We start from the raw sequence: 21,368 nt of genomic DNA on the forward strand, positions 1-21,368 counted from the left end.
AATTATCCGCTGAAGAGGGAAGGGTTGGGCTGTACTGGAGAGAGAATGGAGTAATTTATACAGGCATGAAATTAGCCACTCAGGAGACAGACACATGTTCTGGATAGAAAGAATTTTAGTGTAGGAAACTTTGGGAACTTTATAATTTCGAATTTGTGTGTATTTTCTAGCGTTTATACGATAAAAGAGTCGGGATTGGTCAGAAATTAAAATTTTATTTAGCGCATATACAGTTTACACGTATTTATGTACATACACACTTATCTAATATACATATATTTATATGTTAAGCAGGTGTTGAATTTTGATATCTTTGGTTTATAGATCCATCCTCAATTTTCAAAACTATTATTTCTTTTACCCCACCGAATAAATATAGTATTTGTTTACATACACGTGTAAGTATTTATTTATATACAGAGTCATAATACACACAGTTTTACATACATAATATGTACATGAAAGTAAACATTCAAAGCAATTTATATTTTTGTAGTATGTACTTATGTAAATACATACTCGCGAAATTTACAGTTTTCTGTTTTCTCTTTTTTTCTTGGTACACTCCAACCAATGGCAAACATACTGATGATCATGATATGGAAAACTTATGTACATTGACTTTTTTTAGGATGATACACATTCCTATAATCTCAAATCTCGATGGTTATGAGTTACAGGAGCTCTATTTCTATACACATATTTTATGTAAGAATGTGGCAAAAAATAAGGTTTAACAATTACAATTTGCACGTCTTTTAGCTGAATTGGCTATGAATGAATGGAGACGTCTAATGAGCGCAAGGAAGATACAATTGCTCAGAAATTTGGAATGACAATAATAAATAGAATTACATCAAGAATCAAGACATGAAATCGTGTAACTTAATATTAATCACAATTAGATACTTGATAACACTTAGAAATACATTATATATGTAAATAATTGAGAACTTTAAGCTTTTTTGACAACTTTTAGTATAATCAGACAATGACCGATCTTCTGTTGCTGGTGTCCTTATCGTTGACGGGATTGTAGGGTTCCAGGTCATCAGGAGATGTGTTGAGAGCACTGTAGTCGATGGGAAAGGGACACGTCAAACTGTCTTGAGAACAGATTCCAAATACGTATTGACCTGTAAATTGAATAAATAATTCAGATAAGTTTATAATACGAGGTGCGTGTGATTAAATGTAATTTAATACCAGGTCCATGGGGATACTTTCCAAATAGAAAGTTTGAGAAGCAGAGTTTGAACAAAGTATAATCTATCTTGCCGCTTCCCTTCTGCAAATATTAAAAACATATTTAATCATTAATTTAGAATAGAGGTCTCCCAGTGTGTGCTCTCCGATTTTGACCAAATTGGTTTAAATTGATCACAAATTTAATTAATATGCAATTTGCAAAATGACACCTGCCAATAAGCGCAGGGATATTTGCACCCAAAGAGGAGAAGGCGCGCAGTAAGTTTGGAAAGTGTAAAATTTGTCAACTATTTTGGACGAGTTTTCTCCTCTTCGGATGCAATTTTTTAATCCAAACGTGTTCATTGGGAAATCATGCGTTTGGCGAATTCCATACTAATTAAATTTGTGGTCGATTGACACCGGTTTGCTAAAAATCTGAGAGCATACGCTGCTAGACCTCCATCGTTTGTATCAAATTAAATTTTTGCATAATAATTAATCCAACAAACTCACATCCGTCATAGCATCATAGATGGAATCTAAGGTTTCGTTCACCACGCGAAAATCAATTCCTAGGAACATTGTGTAAAATGCTCTAAGCTGCTCTTTAGATATGATACCCGAACCTGAAAAAAAATCAAGAATCCAATTAAATTGAAACGATGAAAATTCAAAATCTTGTTTATGTATCTCGTTTCATATTGTTATTCGGGACCGTCTTTGCCCTAACTTTTCTTGGAAGTCCGTCATTAGTGCGGATGAAAGGAGGCATAACAAGGAGTTAGGTAACATAATGAATTAAAAAAACCTCGGATACTTATGTACCTACGAAACCACGGAGCATAAAACTAACCAAACGAGAAGATGAAATATATGGTCAATTATAAATTTTACAATAAGAAATTCTAGGGTATTCTAGGGTAAGAAATTCTAGGGTAGAGACCGAACTGGCGTCATGAACAGTTCCCTACAATAATTATGAATATTTCATGATTTTCTGTGGGAATGATTGCAATTGGCAAAGAAAGTTTAGTTTTTAAAGAGAAAAAGAGAAAGTTAACAAGTATTATTACATAATATGTATCATACTAAAAAAAACGAGTATAAATCCTTCATTAAGAAAATTCCGTATAATAAAATCCTTCTGATATACAGTGATGCACTGCTAAAAATCTGATAGATTCGCATATATACTCCGTACTGGTATTGATGTGGTAATAATTTCGTACCGGATTGGTGGTAGTTTGGTTTTGAGTGGTAAATTTTTCGTTACTACAACATTACTAATACCAATTATTACCGTGCCATATTCCGGTCGGTAATGATTTAACACCAGTTTTCTTAGGGTGTATACATACAATTGTAGGTTACATAATTGGGATAGAAAAATATACACATACAAAAATATGGGCACTATGATCTTATTTAGATGGTTTGATTTTCACTCTTTTTTTTGTCCCGAGTTTGAAAATGAGAGGAAATAAAAGTGTTGCGGAAATGAGCTCTGGGCTTTTCCACACACCGTTGGCAACGAAATCATTATTTCTCCGTGATGAAGGAGGGGCAGATGATGGAGACAAGAAGGAGATGAAAAGATGAGAGCAATTTTGTCTTCGTCTCGGAATCCTGGGAACGAGTCAATCTTCACCAGGCTCTTAACCCTGGCTAAATTTTGTAAAGATGGTCCCCAGGCTAGCAGACGGAACCAACTAATGAATAAGTTTGTCAAGGCGTAACATTACAAGAATAAAGGAGAATTGTTCGGAAGAAGGAGTAAATATCGTGCATATTATTTTGGGTCGTCGTGTCGTCATTAAAGATTGTACAGTTTTGAATAACACATTATTTTTGTTGTAATCAAATTAAAGTATTTAAATACCCATGTTTTATTTTGCCCCTCAACTCAACTCACCGTTTTTGTTAATGACTTGAAATAATACTTTTGGGAAATATTGCAGCCATAGGGGAAGAGTCTCCATCACTCTTTTCCCATGCAAGAGTTCGCCCCAAACATCCAGCCATTCTTCAATGTTGACATGATCCCTCGTTTCTATTATATGATTACATCATTTTAGTTAGGATTTAGTACAATTTTTGGGATAAAATAGTTTTATTTGATAGCAATACCTTTATCCGAATGGCAGTAATACATAACGGAACACTCGTCCAACGGTTGGTTCAAGAAACATTCCAGGAATCCGGAGTGGACTTCTTTTAAAATGTGAAACTCTATACATTCCGAAGACCACTCGATGTAGTGACGGATCCTCTGAGAGAAGAAATTAAAATTTGCGTTGAATTTGCATAACTGACAAAATGTGTACTTCACTTGCCTGGTTCAACGCAACAAAATCAGAAGCGGATATCACATCGTCTTTGTTCATGTCCAAAACGTGGCGGAAGAAATGGGTCAATTTTACTTTCTGGAAATCTGATAGAAAATCTCGACCTGGAAGAAGAATGATAAAAAAATAGGAATAAAATACAAGCGGATAAAGTCATCGTCTCACAAACCTGGCTGTTTTTCCTCGCTTTCACCCTCCTCATCAACGCTGCCTCGCTGCACGTAGGTGGCTGAAAGAAGAAATGAGATGATACCATTTATAAGGCTCGGATTACTCGACGAGCATCGTTATCACAGTTTGCATGCCATTTCGGAAACATTGGAATTTGTGTGGTCTTTCTCGTCCTGGTGAAATTTAAATAATTGATGCATTTCCTTAACAAAATATGCTCTTGGCTTTATAATAATGAAAACTACTGTTACATTTCTAGCGACAGGATTCTAGTATATTTATTTGCTTATCGCGGTTTGCTTATCTTGTTGGCGGAAACTAAATCGGAAGTCAATTTATCCTTATTATCAGAGTCACCTTATGATCATTTTCTTCGTTTATGGCTTCCGTAGTCATTCATATATTTCTGAAATAATGGGATATGTATGTACATAGAACACATGAACACACACACGTAAACACATACATTAGTTTGATGAAGGACAAACTGCTGCGTGTGTACACATTTCTAATGTGGGTGTTGGTCTGAGAATGGCCTTTGTATTGATGCACAAGATGAGACGGGAAACAAATCGGAAATCGAATTGTACGTATGAAAGAGGCCGAGAGCAAAGAAGTGATCGATGCTTTAGCTCGATTTTGTGAGAAGGAAACAAGACGGTAAAAGTGAAAGTGGGCACGTTTCGTTTGAATTTTTTAGGAAATATTAAATTCTAAAGTTTAAAACAAAGCTCTTCCTTTACGCACATATTTAATAATAATCAGGTTAAAATAACTAGGAAAATGGTCAACCAACCCCAGACATGCACACTCCAAGAAGACTTCTCATCCACCACGACGGGTTCTGGCATCTCGACCTGGGAATGCTTCTTGACCAACATTCTGATCTTTCCCACGGTTGTGGTGGGTGGGGGATCTCCTCCTCCCGAGAATCCTGGCGTCGTTGGCGTCGTTCTTCCCGGAGTGGAAGTGGTGGATCCAGGGTGACAATCGTCGTCATTCTCAGTCTGATGTTCGGGCAGGGTTTTCCAACGTTTAAACAAATCCTTTGTCTTTTTGCCACACACGTTTCTCCAAGTGTTGAACACCTTCCTGGTCACGCGGACAGATTTATCCTTATCCGATCCTGCAAAATAGCATACAATTTTAGACTGCATAATTGGAATTTTGATTGATTCGTAATTGGTTAGCACCACTGGGTGACGTGACACTTTTCAAGGACAAAAGTTAATTAATCACCTGTAGAACTGGTAGAAGAATGTCTCGACTTTCCCAAATTGGGGCTTGTCGGCGTCCCCGGGTTTGAGGACCCCCCTTTGCTATTGTGATTGTGATTTCCATGATTTGCAGTGCAACTGTAGGAATTTTGAGAAGCGGAGGAATTTTGCTGAAAGCTGGATGATGCATTGGCGTTGGCAGAAGTGGGCGAAGGTGAAGTGATCGACTGAGGTTGTTCATTTTTGCTGAAAACTTTGCCAAATGAGATTTTCTTAGCGGAGCCACTCGCACTGCTCGACTCGTCTCCTGAGGGAGTTGTGGGGCTGGCAGTCAAAGTGGTCAAAGTCTGACCAGGGCCTGGGCTGAGACCGCGGGACTGAGAGTTGTGGTCGGACGAAGAGGAAGAGAGCTCCTTCTCCATCAAGGATAGCTTTTGATGTACTGATTGTTCCAATGTCATTTCCACCTGGAGTGATAATGATGATGGGTGGTCGTGCGAATCATCAATCCTCATTTGGGGTTGGATTAGATTTAGAAGTGGTCTCGCTGGCTGGCTGATTCAATATTATTCCCCTTTTTCAACAAGGATGAAGAAGAAGGGGAACAACGCAGTGGGAAAAGTGATTCAGTTGGAGAGAAGGAGATTCCAAACGGTGTGTAAATAGCAGTATTTTTTCCTGTGAGAGAAAATATCGAGAATGTCAGGGGTGGGCAAAATACTTTGGCAAAATACGGTATTTTATACGGTATTTATTAGCTCCGTTCTTCCCAGGGTTTGCAAATCTGCGTTGAGAAAATCTTACGAAAATAATGTGAAGAAATTGACTTCTTATCGCTGTCAAACTACTTCATTTTTTTAAATATTGAAAATAATTTATATATTTTGACTGCGATAAAAAGTTAATTTCTTCACAAAACCTGCATTTTCTTATGACTGTTGTATTCTCCACGTAGATTCTCGTCTTTTTGTGGGTGTAACACCCCTGGAAATGCAAACCCTGAGAATAACCTAGCTCAAACTACTGTATTTTGAGAAAGTATTTATCCCACCCCTGGAGAATAAATATATATAGAGAATACCAGGATTTATTTTAGAACACGTACTAATTTTCATCTTGTAAGTTTAACGAGAAAATGAAAGCTGTTCTGTTTACGATGATAAGCGCACAACTTGATGAAAAACAAATACATAGTTAGTTACTGCATGATCCTTGCATCATCATGATTTTACTGTAATTCTTCCTAATCCCAAACTCAATAGGGCAAAACTTAGGTGAAATGGGAATTATATTTACTACACGTACAGACTTATGCATTAGCAGGCAACACATGGAATGGATCAAGTGAGTTCACTCATCTATTGTCTAAATAACGAGTATTTCTATCTGGAACACCACACATTCGCAGGATCAGAGGACAGTTCTATTATGTGCATCCCATTTATTCGGAGGATCAGCTCGAGAATAATTTTCAGCAGGAGACACACACACAAAGGTGCTTATGCTTACCTAAAATAAAACCTGGCATGGTTTGGTGATGGAGAAAGTAAAGAAAAGCGGACGGGATTGCCCTGCTGAATTTCAAGATGCTGTTAAGTGTAGAATATAAATGGACCTGAACGACTGAGAGATCATGGGATGACGACCTAAATACGTGTAATAAATAGGATTTGGTGTAGTTTCTGACCAAAGCTCGAACCACAAGTTAAGCCAACCAACCAACCAACCATCAAGCAATGACACTTTCACTCAATTTACTTTCATCACGACCACAACCACTTGAACGGAAATAGACCAAGAAAGGAGAAATGTGGTGACGCGTTAATTTCAAGAATGACCTTGTCTTTTGATGGTTATCTTGTCAACGGTGTAAAATATAACGAACTTCGACACCACCGTACTTTCGTACAACTCTCGAAATAATACAACTTTGAACAATTCCAAAATTGGCTACGCGATGTTATAATTACACTTTTAATCCTTATGAAACAAACGATGTAAGCGGAATTATTGGGTGATATGAATAAAACCAGGGAAATCCTTTTTCCGAAAAAATTGAGGAGAATGCCCCAATATAGATGAATAAAAATTTGGGCATTTGCTTTTCCCCGAGGGAAAGGAAAAAGGGAATAGCTTTTCCCTCAACCTCAAGATTTTCCCTGCAGACGGGGATTTTCGTATGAATAAAACCAAGGTGAAAGCCTTTCCTTCAGGCAATCTCCCCAAAAAATACCGATCAGCTACTATGCTGACCCCAACTAACAAAATTAGCAATAAAACTTAGTTTTTAAGCATCTGTTGTACTTTTTATGAATGTTGGACACTAGTTGGACATGTTAGGGCTTTGAAACTCACAAAACCAGATTTATCGACAAAAATATAGATTTTTATTTGCTATCGACATCGAAAAAATGTATTTTATATTTTCATTGAAAACCTGAAAATATTTTCTGAAATATTTTTAAATTCAGATTTCGGCCAACTGGTCATGCTACCGGTATCGCGCAAGTTGCATATAAATGTTGAAAATTTTCCAAGATTCTAATTAAATTCTGCTTTCGCTCATTTATTCGCCGTTTAAGGGTCCATTGCATGTGGGTTTTGAGTTTGAATTTTTGTGTCTCAACTTTCCATTCCTCCATATAAATGGCGATTTTGAAACCCATTCATCGTCGTGCATATTTTACAAAAAGGGAGGTTTCAAAATTCGAAAATTTTTAGCTTTATACAAAGTTAGGAGGTTAAAATTTTAGTATTTTTCCTGGTTAGGAAATTTTTGAAAATCTATAAAAAATTCAAAAATGAGTTTGATCTTGAATATTATAAAATAACTGTATGGGACAATAATCGTAAAAGAGTTTTTAAATTCCGAGAACAATTTGATTTTTGGCGAGCATTTGAAGGTGGTTTTTTGAGGTTAGTCTGAGTAAGTTTGGAGGGTGTTCAAAAAATCAAAAATAGATTAAATTAAATACACTTATATACAACAAAACAACGCTGAAATTTCCTTGATTTTTGCAATTCTGAGATGCGCCGATACCGAATTTTAGCCTTTTTAGCGAACATCACAAACCAGTGGGGGTCATTGGGGGACATTTCTTTAAGAATTTGATCAAAATCATGGTCAGAGAAATTTTTGAAATGCATTTGTGTTCGTTGCAATGGTATTATTTTAATTACATGTAATTGAAGTCAGGGGATTTGCCCGAAACCAAGGGGATTTGCCTGGCGAGAAAGGTAAAAGTTTATTCATACGAAAAGGAGCAATAGCCTTGACCTGTGAGACTTTCCCTCAGGCAAATGCCTTTCCCTTTTCCCGTTTCCTTGGAGGATTTCCCTGGTTTTATTCATACCAGTAATTGAGTTTCAGCATTTCCCCCGTGCACCAAAATACTTTCCAGAGTTTGCTTGTTATTAATATCTCGTGGAATTTACTTTCTTTGAAAACATGTACAACAAAGTTGTCCTTTGTTAGTATCGAATTTTCAATTAAGTGCAGGTACATTGGTCGTTATACCTTGTTTCCGTTGTATTAAAGGTTTATTGCCTAACGTGGGTGGATTGGATTAATTGGAAGATTCGATTCATATTAAATCGAGGGCATTGTGCATAAGCACGAAGAAAATCGAATATCGAAAATGACAGCAATAAGTACTGCAAGTGTACATACATTCCGACCCATTTTAAATAAGTGGTCTCCCAAAATTGCAAACTTTCCATAGTCCGAGTTGTTTGTGTAACATGATTATTGCCCGGACTAACAAAATGCGAAAATAAGAGGTTAATTTAGATGTCATTCAACCTACATGTATGCATGGCTTAAATACTTAAGACTTGTTAATGGTGCTGTGCATTTTATATGATGGGCGTCACCAATATTTCGTCTTTTAAATAACTTTATCACCCACGTCACTACATACATCGTTCAAATATTGAGTTGTCCAACCTCGGGAAAAATTGACAAAGCGTTTGAAAGCTGTCTATTGGCTGGATATTGAATATATTGCATATTTTTTGTCGAGTCGCACCTTTTTTGACTGGGCCGATTTCAGTTTGAAACATTTTTGCTCATTTGTTACCTATTAGTTCTCTTTATCGACAATCAATTATCATTTTGCAATTTTGAAAAATTCTAAAAGTCTAAAAGTCTGTTTAGTTTCTCAATTATTTAGTGGCGTGAGCCGCTTATTGTGATCGCTTTGTCTGTCCTTCCGTCCGTCTGCCTGTTTTTTGGTCAGAATATCTCCAGAACGCCTCAATATAATCAAGCGCCGTTTTCGCCATTGTGCATCTAATTTTTAGTTCTCGGTCAAGTTCGATAACGGGGTCAATCGGCCCAGGACGAGGTCAAAGACAAAAAATACAAAATTTCCATATTGGGTGTTATTTTACATTGTATAACACCACTTTTTTATATTCACTTGAGACGATTTATTTCATTTACAATCTACTTTCACCGATTTACTTGGCTCCCAACCAGTCATTATTGTGGAGTGATGATAACAGCCAAAATTTTACAACAGTACAATATTGTAAGCTTATTATTTTCTCTCACAAAAGGAGTATCCAACCCAATTTTGCGGTATTTTTCTGGCCAACAGCACCCGCCGTATTATCGCAATGTTTGTTCTACTTCTGCTTTCATTTCATACATACACTTGTCCCCTAATAATACAAGGCAGCCCACAACACAACCCTGGTAAGCACTCACCCCCGTCCGTTATTGATTCAACTTGACCCAGAGCCATTTAGCTGGTAAATGTACCCTAATTCGGCAGATTTATCGCATTCCTGCGAGGAGAAAACCTTTATTAATACGTTGGGAGAAGGAGACCTCAATAAATAAAGTGCCTAACATTTCATCCAATTTCAACCGGTACGCAAATATCCTCCGGTTGGTGCTCATGTGTTATTATTAGACCTAAGCTGCCCCTAAGTAAAAATAAGGACTCAAATTGGACTCAAATTACTTCTTGGCAAAGACGGTAGTGAATCCTCTTTTGAGCTAAAATCATAAAATGGCCTGAGCCCCTGAAAAACGAGTCTTCTCTCCTCCATAAGCTGCATACGTGGCTGACCACCACGCCCAAATGGGTGCAGTTCCTCAACTCAACCTGTCCCGTATATTCCATTCATCGCCGTGGTGAGCGAAAAAGCATGTATGTGGCGTGACATATAAGCTTGAATATTTACACCGTACATATTTATGCGCTTACGTACACTCACATGCACCATGTCGTCTTGCATGGAATGAAAAAATAAATCTGAAATCGATTCTTTTCCCTCGCTTTTACCTACCTGCCCATTGAATCATTGCAACTTTGATAAGTAATCACCAAGCTCAATGTCTTAATACGGACGGCATAAAGAAGTATTTACTGACTGGGCACGACACACAGGATCTCATCAACTTCCCAATTTAATGGCGAGTTAATCCTTGCGGTCATGTCAGGTTCGATTAGGAAGGAGAAGAAAGTAGCAATATTTTACGTGTACTTTCCGTGATAAGATTTACTAAGGGGACTAAATGTACGATACATGGTCCGTTGGTTTGTTTACTACTACTACTTTTCAATCATGGTAACAGACTCCTGTCAAGACGTCACGTCCGAAGAGCACACAATTTGCCCTGCACAAAGGACGTATTCATACAGTTAAGCCCAACTCACCTCATTGTTCCATTTCGATGAAATTCAATTACTTGGCAACTTTTCGAAATTGAGACGTCTTCTTCTGAACTGTTACAAAAGAAGCGAACTTTTCCTTTTTCCCGTAGATTTCGATATCGATATCTTTCTCCTCATGGCGATGATACTTTGTTTGTTGGGATGAATTTCTATATTTACTCGCTATGTACATATGTTTATCCATGAATGTTTGCTTTGCATATGGATATGTCGTGCAGCCACCAGCGTCTCATTTGTTGAGACATCCGACACCCCGCGGTGGGGTCAGATTGCAAATAAGAGTTCTTAAAACCAAATGGTGCATGGCTTGCTTTCGGGGAGAAAGTAAATTTCTGCAAGGGCCACAAGTTGGAGATAACAAGATGTCGAGATACTTATGCAAGGAGAGAAATCCGATACGACTTTTGACATATGGAGTCGATTATGTAAATGATGTAGAATTTATTTATTTCCTGCCCAAATTCTGCCCAAATTGAGAGAAGAGTAGGGAAGAAGAAGAAGACACAAGAGAATGGAGAAATCGGATCGTGCGGATAACAACCGACCGACCAACTTTGGGCGATTCTATTGACTCGAAATTTCATATAGTTTGTGATCCTATTTACTTCATTTCGCTATCCATACACATGGCCAACCAATCTAATCTTAGGTACGTTATGGATGTATGTATGTACATACTTATGTGCAACTTGAAAAAATTGGATTTTGTGCTCGGGAGTATGGAAGCCTTGAGAGGTTGTATACGTGCACAGACAAATGACAAAGTCATGCATCATTCCCTAATTTGACGGCCATCATCTTTCTCTGTAAGGTCGATTTATATATGAAGAAATCGAGTTAAGTTCACTTTCAAAACTGTGTCACATGCTTATTCAGATGCATTTCGATATTTTTTTTAAATTATGCGAATAATTTGCAGAGAAAGTGAAATACTTTCTCTATCATTGTGAACAATGTATTCTTACAATGCAAGTCTCTCAGCATATGCTCTCCGATTCTGACCAAACTAGTGTCGATCGATCATAAATTTAATTAGTATGAAATTTGCAAAAGGCACTACCTACCAAAGCTCAGGTTTGGCATTCAGAGATATTTGCGTTCGAAGAGATGGAAACGCGCAGAAAATTTGGAAAGTCTAAAATTTTTCAACTTTAGGGTGCACTTTCCCCTCTTCAAATGCAAATATTTCTGCCAAGTCTGCACATTTGCAAATTGCATACTAATTAAATTTGTAATCGATCGACACTAGTTTGGTCAAAATTGGAAAGCATACGCTGAGAAACCTTCATTGTTATTTGCGACAAATTATTGCACACCGACGGTGAACAGCGTAACAATAGAATAATTTCAAACGACAAAAAATCATCCAACGCATGTATTGTTGTCCAAGAAAAGATTTTTCTACACCGTGACACCTTCAAGAGCAACCCAACTGAGCATGAACTGCAACCAGTCACACATTTTGCAAACAACAACAAGACTGTGGCGCTGAAAGGAGAAAAGTCACGCTTTGCCAACCATCTTCTGATTCCTTTGTACAAGATTTATTACATTCTTTATGTCCATCCGACGGATAGAAGGGAGAAAACTTTACCAGAAAGTGGTATATTTCTGCTCTTTTTCCATTTTCATGAATTTTGCACTTCAGTCTTGCGTCAGAATAAGAATTGGGAGTTGAACATGAACTGGCAGCTAGCTAGATACACCTCCCTCCACGAGCCGAGTATGTATCCACTCGTTTGGGCAACAAGGTGAAAGTCGTGGAGTGGACAAACTATGTACGTACACAAAAAGCCAAACTTATTACTCCAGCGTTGAAACTTTTCAGCCCTGTAAACAAAATGCGTGCTACGATCTTCAAACTCGTAATAATTCAATTAAAAAATCTGACATTTCCGGATCCATGATTTATCCACGATCAAATCCTATTACTTTGAAAACTTGTCAAATTACCACAACTTTTATGTCGGTTGGTAGTTGTTCTTCCTCAATTAATATTTCAATCACCTTTCCCCAAAAAATGTATGAATATGAGATGTGACTCCGTCCTTTGCGATTACTGCGGAGTAAATCACAGGTATCTCCTCTCCTCCATCTCAGAAGTACGGAGGCTCAACCTCTGAATTTTTTAACAAGGGCTGCAAAACTACACTGCTAAAAATCTGGTAGAGTCGCATATATACTTCGTTCTGGTATTGACTTGGTAATAACTTTCTACCGGATTGGTAGTAGGTTGTTACTGAGTGGTAAATTTGTCATTACCGCAACATAACTGAACCATAATGCTTGTTATTACCGGTGTCCGTAGTGTCATATATATGTACTCCGGCCAGTAATAATTTTACACCAGTTTTCTAAGAGTGTACAATCACTTCCACCAAAGTGAAGCTATATACATAATAAGTGCTACTCCCCGTTCTCTCCTACCTGAGTGAGTCTCAAATTAAAAATCCACCATTCCAAATGATTTATTTCAGACTTTGCCTGCATTTCTAAATTCGTCCGTAATTTATTACGTTGACGGTTTCAGATTGAAATATTAATTTCCACGGATTGGACGAAGGAGAAGGTCGAAGGTAATGAATAAATTAGGATTTCTAGAGCTTTTGTCCTCCTCGTGCCTCTTTCTTGTTTGGGATGCTGCGTAGAAATGCAGACTAATCGGAATTGTTTCTATTTCCAGTCGAGATTGGGAATGATTACGTCCTTTTCATTCAATTATTTGCACCGTATGGAAAGCATTCAAGTTTCTCATGTTGCACTCAAAAGAGAGAGAGTCTTAAAAGAGAGATTATTTTACTTTCACTACGACTTCATGAAAATGTCGAACCATATCACAAAACTCCAATTTGGACGATATCTCCTCCTCCATGGGGATGAGCGTACACAGATTTTACCTTAATCCGAAATCCATTAGCTGTTGACTCTCCATTTCTCTCAGTACATATTTCAACGGAGAGTATGTAATGCACCAGTTTTACAGAGATACGTATTTTTGGCTCTCTTTTATTCCTCAGTCCAATTCCATTCCAAGGAAGCTTTAGTAGCTAAACTACGATGTAAGCAAGGGAAGAAATGAATCCAATGTTTCATGAAGAAACAAATTTTCCTGCCTCGTTATAAAAAATCCCCTTAATGTCAAATCTTGACTTTTTGATGCAATCATAAATTGAGACGGGGAGCGAGCACCTACACTAAAATCCATTACAGAGATATTACATGCAGACATACACAGACCAGGGAAAAGAGGAGAAAGTATGAGAGTAAATAAATAGGATTAATTACTGGAGACTGATGGAAAGTTGAAATGTCACAATATCCAAGTTGAGTACGTACGTAGGAGAAAGCGGTGAGTATTGCGAATCCTGTCCTGTTCTCAATGGGATTTGAGTGTATAAATGGTTTTCTCCATTCCACTTCAAAATTACACTTTATTAAATAAACATATCCATAACTCACTCACTCGACGACAAAATATAGAAACTTTCACGTTTTTTTCTTCTATTCCAGAAATTCTGCAAAGTTTTATTTCTCTTGGCTGTCTCCTTTCCTATATTATTTTTAACCACAAGGATGAACTACACAATAATTCGCTCGGTTGACGTCTGTAAAACAATGGTTAATGAAAATGTCAGCGTTTTTTTTTCTATCTTTTAGGAGGAGAGTCTTACACATGTATGTATTCCTTATGGAGCCGGTGATTTCGTGGTTTGGGTGCCACGGGGAGAAGAACAAATGATGAGGAGAGAAGACCACGCGAAGACGAAGCACGTAGGAAATGAACTGAAGAAGCAGCACTACAGCGATTCGAGTGAAAGCAGGTTTCGCGAAATCGGAGTGTTCCACCAAATTTCAGCGTTCCTTCAACTTTACTGCCTGCCTGCCCGACTCAGCCAGCCAGCCAGCCACGGACGAACCAATGTTAACTACATGTGTACAACGGTTAACCAAACAGAAGTTAGTTTTTTTGCAATTGGACACAAAAATGAAACCGGTATACGAGACTGCTGTACTGTACACTCAAAATAACCTGGTGTCAATCCAGTGCGGTGTTGTCACATATAGACACCACGCGGTGTTAATGCGGGCAATTAACACCGCGCGGTGTCTATATGTGACTTCACCGCGCTGGATTGACACCAGATTATTTTGAGTGTACCCATCAACAAGGAAGCACCGTGTACGTACACTTTCTCGCTGTTCTGTCCCCCAACATTAGGAACATTGCACATTGCAATTGTTGGAGGTTGAAGGGATATGTGTGCCATGCTTGATTGCAATGGTAATTGGAAGGCCAAAGTGTGGGATGGCTGGAAAATTGCGGTATTTTACCCCATTCTCCATTTCACTGGGAAACCATTAAACCTTTAAATTGAGTGCAGGCTGAAAATTTCGTGGGAGAAAGTATGAGAGAAAGCCGAGATGGAGGCAGGTAAAGATCATGTACGTACAAAGTCAATCTGTGAATTTGGCCTAATGTTGTGTATTATTTTACGAGGTAAAGAATTAGAATTTAAATTCTGACCACGTTTTTACCAAAATTACCCCACATGCAGGAATACTCGACTAATTCGGTGTGCCCTCCTCTCATTCTTCAGCCATTCATCCCATTAAGTTTTGCACCCTTATTTATTTACTGCCTCACATACCAAATCTCCAATCTCATTTCCCGTGAGATTCTTCCTAAGGTTATGCAACGACATGATAATCTCGTTATGCAACAAGGTCATGTGCATACGGATTATAGAGAGAATATTAATGACACCGTCCTGCACAATTTTATAGGGATGCTTTCATTTCATACCTACGTGGATCAGGATCGGGTAGTGACGTGCTCTAAATAACCAACAGATTAGATCAACCGGAGATGAGAGAGAGGAGGCTGGGCAACTTTTTGACTGAGACGTACCGGACGGAGTAAGATGCTAATATGATGATGATGACGACGATGCGATGGTGACGATGATATGCTAACTCAATATTATCATGTGGACTTGGCTCTCAAGTGGCAAAATTTTATTAAAATTCTCAACATGTTTGTTCAAGTTATTCTACATTTCTACTTAATTTAACCTCGCCTTGCAGAAGGGAGAAAGTTTGACTGGTAAATTTACACGGTGACATGTGACGTTGTTGTTGGGATGAGGATGAGGATGATGATGATGATGACTCTTAAAACTCATCATCTCAGGCAGCCAGCTATTAATATTCTGGTGGAAGAGTTGGTCTTGTTATGTACTCTGCTTGCCGTGCTTACATAAGCTGCGGATGTTCCACTTCCCAAAGTAAACATTTTGCCGATATTTGCCAAAGTATATGTGTGCTTGTCGTGTGCATATATGGATGGATGAACTGCGATATATGCGACATGACATGGCAAAGTTCACATGGAAATTGTCTCCTTTGTTGGGGAGGAGACGTACTTGTGGCAGAGACAGGCTGCCAAACTACATCAAATTGTTTTACAATCACTGTAATCAAGAGGGAAGTGTAATTTATTTTACATATAATATAATTTTGCATGGTGAAGCAGGGTTGTAAATTTTAGTTTGAGGAACCATCAATAAACGGATAAGGTAAATAATTAAGTAAAGTTCGTAAAGTTGTCTCTATAAGTATTTAGGAAACGTTATCGTGTCATGTTTCCCAACGGAATTTCACATTATTTTAATTCCTTCCTTCCTTCCTGTGGTTGTATAGTGCGGTAAACGGGTAACACTTTGACCGACCAGTTTAAAATTGGATGGGAAAGTCGTATACAAGAAAATAACTGGTGAAAGTCGGGGAATATTAAAGTGTACATAAATTGATTTCGAGTGTAAAAGCTAAATTTTAAACGTGACATTTAGAAAGCATTAAAACTGTCCAATTTTATTCATAATTAAGTTAATTTGACATGACTGTATTGACAAGTGTGTAACAAGCATTTCTCGTTATAAATTCTAAATTTTGAATGCGATTCTGCTGGGGAAAGAAGGTTCTACGACGTTTATTTATAATTTGATTCGTAATTGATACTGCCAACGTTAAATTTTTAATCAGCTCCAAGAATTTGACTTTCTTCCTGGCGAAATAAGTCACCCAGTTATAAATGAAAGCCAACTTTGAAGATGTAGGTAAAGATAAAGTTGGAGTAAATAAATAGGAAATTTATACGAGTGGATCAGCTCCAAGAGAGGAAGAAAAGTCCTCTCTTCTGACTTATGAATATTCATGAATATTCAGTTAGATGAGCATCTCCGACTCAATTTGTTTCATGGAAGAGAAAGTCAGGAGATGGGAAACTGATAGTTTGAGGGTTCCGTTACAACTTCCCCTCTCTCGATAAATAAATCAATCCCTAATTTCACAACTTTCCCACTCCACCAGTTACCTACCTTTACGTACGTACGTAATTTGGGTTCAACTCAATATTGAAAGTGTACACACAGAAAATGAAATGAACGTCAATCCAGATAATTATTTACTTCAATCTGTTAGAGATTTTGCAATATGGAAATAAGAGAAGTGGGTACAATGAAATAAACTTAAAAAATCAAGGGAACTAAATTTTTGCGACGAATTTCAGCACTTATTAGAGCGAATATAAATTAAATAATATAATGTAATATAATGTAATATAATGTAATATAATGTAATATAATGTAATATAATAATATAATGTTTGCAAAGTTTGTTGTGAAATGTGCCGGAAAAAGTCAGTCGAATGGAATTGAACGATGGGAAAAACTTGTTACCTGTCCCAGCACACTTAATTTCGTAGCCTACATAATTAATAGAATTTAAATATGGATAATAATGATAGATAACTTCATATAGGAGGATACTAGTCTATGCAAATACGTAGGAAGTAACAACCTTGAAAATAAATATGGTGGAATTCTCATGAATTTTATTTCCTAAAAAAAGTGCAGAGACATCACGAGTCTTGAGTCTTTTTTTCTCATCCGAAAGCATCATCTTCATCCTTCTCCGGTGAGAGTGACGTAAATTGGATCTTAAATATTTCATGGATTGTGTGACACGGTAAACACGTTAAGTTTTATTTTATGTCGGAAATAGATGAGCAAAATCACATGTACATGTGTCGAGATGTATGTAACAATAGTAGTAAAATCGAGGTCACGGGTGCCCGACAATGAGCACTGTTCCCATCCCACAACTACCTACCTACGGACTACGGACGTACACATGTACTAACACACATTCCTCGGTAACAACCCATTCGAAGCAACATTATTGAATTAGCTAATCGATGAATTCGATTAGTAACCGAGGCAAGAATGAGGAAAAGAAGACGGAATAAGGGCGAGGAGGGGAAAGTGATAACAGCCTTTCTCCATTTTGCCCATCCCATTGTCATCCATTAATGGTATGGCTGCTCCTATCTGTACTAAAGATCAATAATTGAATACCTTTTCCCTGCCCTCGCATGACCTTATTCTCTTTGTTCCAGGAAATATGGCAGATTGGTGGTCATACGGCATTTTTTAGGCGAAATTATTCAGATTTTGTTTGCTAAAAACGGTCATAAGTAGAGGGCGGATATGTATTTAGTTTCAATTTTGTAATTTGATGATGACCGATGGCGGAACTTTGTGGGCGTTTTCGCTGTATCGAATAGATTTTTTAAAATATTTTCACATACACATTTTTAGTATACGCATTTTTGTTTTTAGATTTGCAGACATATATTTATAAATATTTCCGCTATTATTTTAAAAGTACGTACATATTTTAGATATTTTTTCAAAAAATGCATATATTTTGTAAATATTTCAACGAGACGAGACGAAATTTTTTTGCTCAAACAAATTGGATCAAAGAAAAAACCCCTAGCATTATTATCAGAAATATAAATTTTGCAAAAATCTTATATTCTTATATTTTTTGTGCATATTTCGTAAATATTTTGCGTTTTTTCGTAAATACATATCCACCCTCTAATCATAAATAATCCAGTAAAGTAATACTTCTCCGTCATCATCATCAAGGAATTATATTAAATTGACTCGAAATTCACTAACTTCCGTCCTTCATAGTCTTTCATCACTTTTGCAGTGTTGGATATGAAATATGATTATGCACATGTCTTCATGATTGACGAGTACACGACACTGCATTTGTGAGGAGTGAAAAGCTACAACTATTTTCACTTTGGCTTACATTCATTTCGTATGCCGTGCTGAAAAAGTAATTGCGGAAATTCGCACTACTTCCCTCCACACTAATCTGGTTAATGATAGGAGGACAACAATATGCAGAATCGTCGTAAATAAATTAGCAATTTGCCTCACCTCGTCGCTTACCATGCGTGTCTCGCTCGTTGTGTGAAGAAAATCGAACGGAATTACAGGTAAGAAGCTCCATACATGTAAGATTGGAAGCCAAATTACTAAATGTGATCATCGTCCTGTAATGCACATTATGCCAGCGTAAGTACATACGCGTTGCAACAGAGGAAAAGAAGCCAGTATGGAGTCGAAATGCAAGTAAATCTTGCTGCATAATTGAATTTGTAAACTGACTGACTCTTTTTCGGACTGTGTTTGTGTGTATGTTGTTCTCGTGGTTTTCTTATTCCCAAAAGAGTTGCGAAAACCAAAGCCACTTACTTTTACATAACAACTAACAAGGCGAAGGGGTCAGGGGATAACCTTAGATTTTGATTTGGGTCGGACGGAATTTTAAAAAATCATGGGTTTTTAAAACGCTGTAACTTTTAGAATTTTGACATGATTTGAATCCGAATTACGTTATTGAATTTTCTAAAGTGGATACATTTTTATATTTTATGAGCTATTCGCCAGTTTCTAAATTTTGAAAAATCTCAAGATCTCGCAAAATTTTAAATTTTGAAAATGTGTTTTCGGGGTTTTGAAATCGCACTAAAGTTCAAATATTTAAAGCTTTTGGGAACAAGTTATGACTGAAAATGATTATGAAAATTCCGTCAAGTAGTCTTTGCTCAAATCTTGACCCAACTCAAGAGATAGAGAAAGTTACAGAAATTTTAAAAAATTCAAAAATATGGGACTGCTCATTTCCGGCACTGAACAAATTAAACTTGGTCCGATCGATCAAAATCTAAGATTAACCACTAACACACTCGTATTGCAACTCACTGCAATATATTTATGAACTCGTGGTTCTTTAATTTTGCAAAATCTCATTTGAAAAGTATATAAACAATTGGGCTTTTTGTAAGTACACTACGAAAACGCAGAGTGGTCGTGGTCCAAGTCAATTCCTCCTGATTCAAGTCTTCTCTGCAATTAGGTCATAAATTGCATGTGCCCCATGTCTCAATAAGGTCGGATTAAATCAGACATATTTACATTTGCTAGAGAGTCGTCAATATGCCGTTTCTGATGGAATAAGTGTCTGTGAAGTCACCCTGAAAACCTAACTCAAACCTTCTCCTCTCGCTCGCTAGTCATGCGACTCTGGAAAGTTGTGTTTGTGTATTCGTTAGAGAAGGATGGACGATAATGACATTTCAGTTTCGAAACGTTCCTTCACTCCACTGAATATTTTATTTATTTGGCCCACCACCGAAGCAAACCACGACTGAAGGAAGAGGAAAACTTTGTTGGGATGCGAGACAGGTGAATTTCTCGAGTTGATTTTTGATTTCCCAAGATCACTTTCGATTCCTTGATCTCTCAATCCTCTCACAGCAGCAGAACTGCATAATAAAATATCAGAGTCCTACCTACCTACATATGCGACGCATTACATAATAAATTATTCAGGAGGAAATTATTTTCCAATTTTACTTCCGGAAATATTTCATCTATTTCTTTCTACATATGTATTCAAACTCTCGATAAGCTTGACGCCTGGATAAGTTTGGGTACGTGATCTTGTAAATTATTCCGACAAGTGTCACAAACTAGTTGTTTCTTGTTTCTCACAAAATTAGGAATAAATCCGATTCGCTACTTCTTTCTGGGGAAAGTTTGTGACCACACGCAGCTCCAGACTGACTTTCATGGGCAAGAAACCAGATTCGATTCAAGATCACGGCGGCCCTGACTTTCTCCTCAGGACGCCGATCAGTACACAAAGTCGATAAATATTCACGAGCCGCGTGTGCTTATTCAGTACATAGTCCCATAAAATTTCGTAAATGAAATACATTACGCCAAAGCACCGAGTGACCTAGCTATTCGGAAATGTATGATACATAATTGCACAAATATACACCCATGTAAATAAGCGACATTCGTGTAAGCACTTTCTCTCGTGTGGCAAGATCATATCATAAAATGGCAATTTTGCTACTTTGTCCGAGTCAAACGTTAACCTAAATCCCATCATCCGCATGTATGTGCCAATTTACCTTCTTGTGTGTGTACACAACACACATGTTTACTTTTTGCATATTTATGTATCCAAACCTGCCTACGGTGGGTCCCGATAAACTCATTCATTATTATCCGGGTTATAGTTGGTGGGACAGATTGGAAATTGAAATTGACGTGGGACACAGATATCTCGTCGGCGGAAGTGGAGTGGCATGACAGGCAGGAGGGCCAAGCTGAATGCGTCACATCTCATTTTCCTTCGATTGTTTGGAAGACAACAGTTGGGTAAATCGGGATCAAATTAAATTAGAATATTCATTATCGATTGAACGTAAAGGTGAAATAGATCGAAATTGCGACCCGACGCTGTAATCATGTCGTATTTTTATAGGCGGAGAAACTTATTTTTAGCCTGATACACTACCACCTTGAAAGGTGACTCAATTT

General features: G+C 37.4%; 1 protein-coding gene across 3 annotated transcripts; it reads right to left on the reverse strand.

Moving 5' to 3' along the window:
- Window positions 1-195: 195 nt before the first annotated feature.
- Window positions 196-14,550, reverse strand: LOC110849172. 3 transcript variants are annotated; one of them, XM_035851126.1, is made up of 11 exons: window positions 14,283-14,550; window positions 13,897-14,216; window positions 4,947-5,602; window positions 4,504-4,833; window positions 3,706-3,765; window positions 3,525-3,640; window positions 3,319-3,460; window positions 3,104-3,241; window positions 1,705-1,817; window positions 1,207-1,288; window positions 196-1,136 (listed from the first exon to the last, which is right to left on the reverse strand). In XM_035851126.1, exons 3-11 carry the CDS (start codon window positions 5,437-5,439, stop codon window positions 985-987), a joined length of 1,626 nt encoding a protein of 541 aa, XP_035707019.1. In that variant the 5' UTR covers window positions 5,440-5,602; window positions 13,897-14,216; window positions 14,283-14,550; the 3' UTR covers window positions 196-984. The 3 variants fall into 3 exon arrangements, with proteins under 3 accessions (XP_035707019.1, XP_035707020.1, XP_021952240.2); XM_035851127.1 differs by having other exon boundaries at window positions 13,948-14,550; XM_022096548.2 differs by having other exon boundaries at window positions 13,897-14,550.
- Between the last annotated feature and the right edge of the window lie 6,818 nt (window positions 14,551-21,368).

The sequence above is a fragment of the Folsomia candida genome, unplaced genomic scaffold, assembly GCF_002217175.1.
Source record: "Folsomia candida strain VU population unplaced genomic scaffold, ASM221717v1 Fcan01_Sc004, whole genome shotgun sequence".
NCBI classification, from domain to species: domain Eukaryota; kingdom Metazoa; phylum Arthropoda; class Collembola; order Entomobryomorpha; family Isotomidae; genus Folsomia; species Folsomia candida.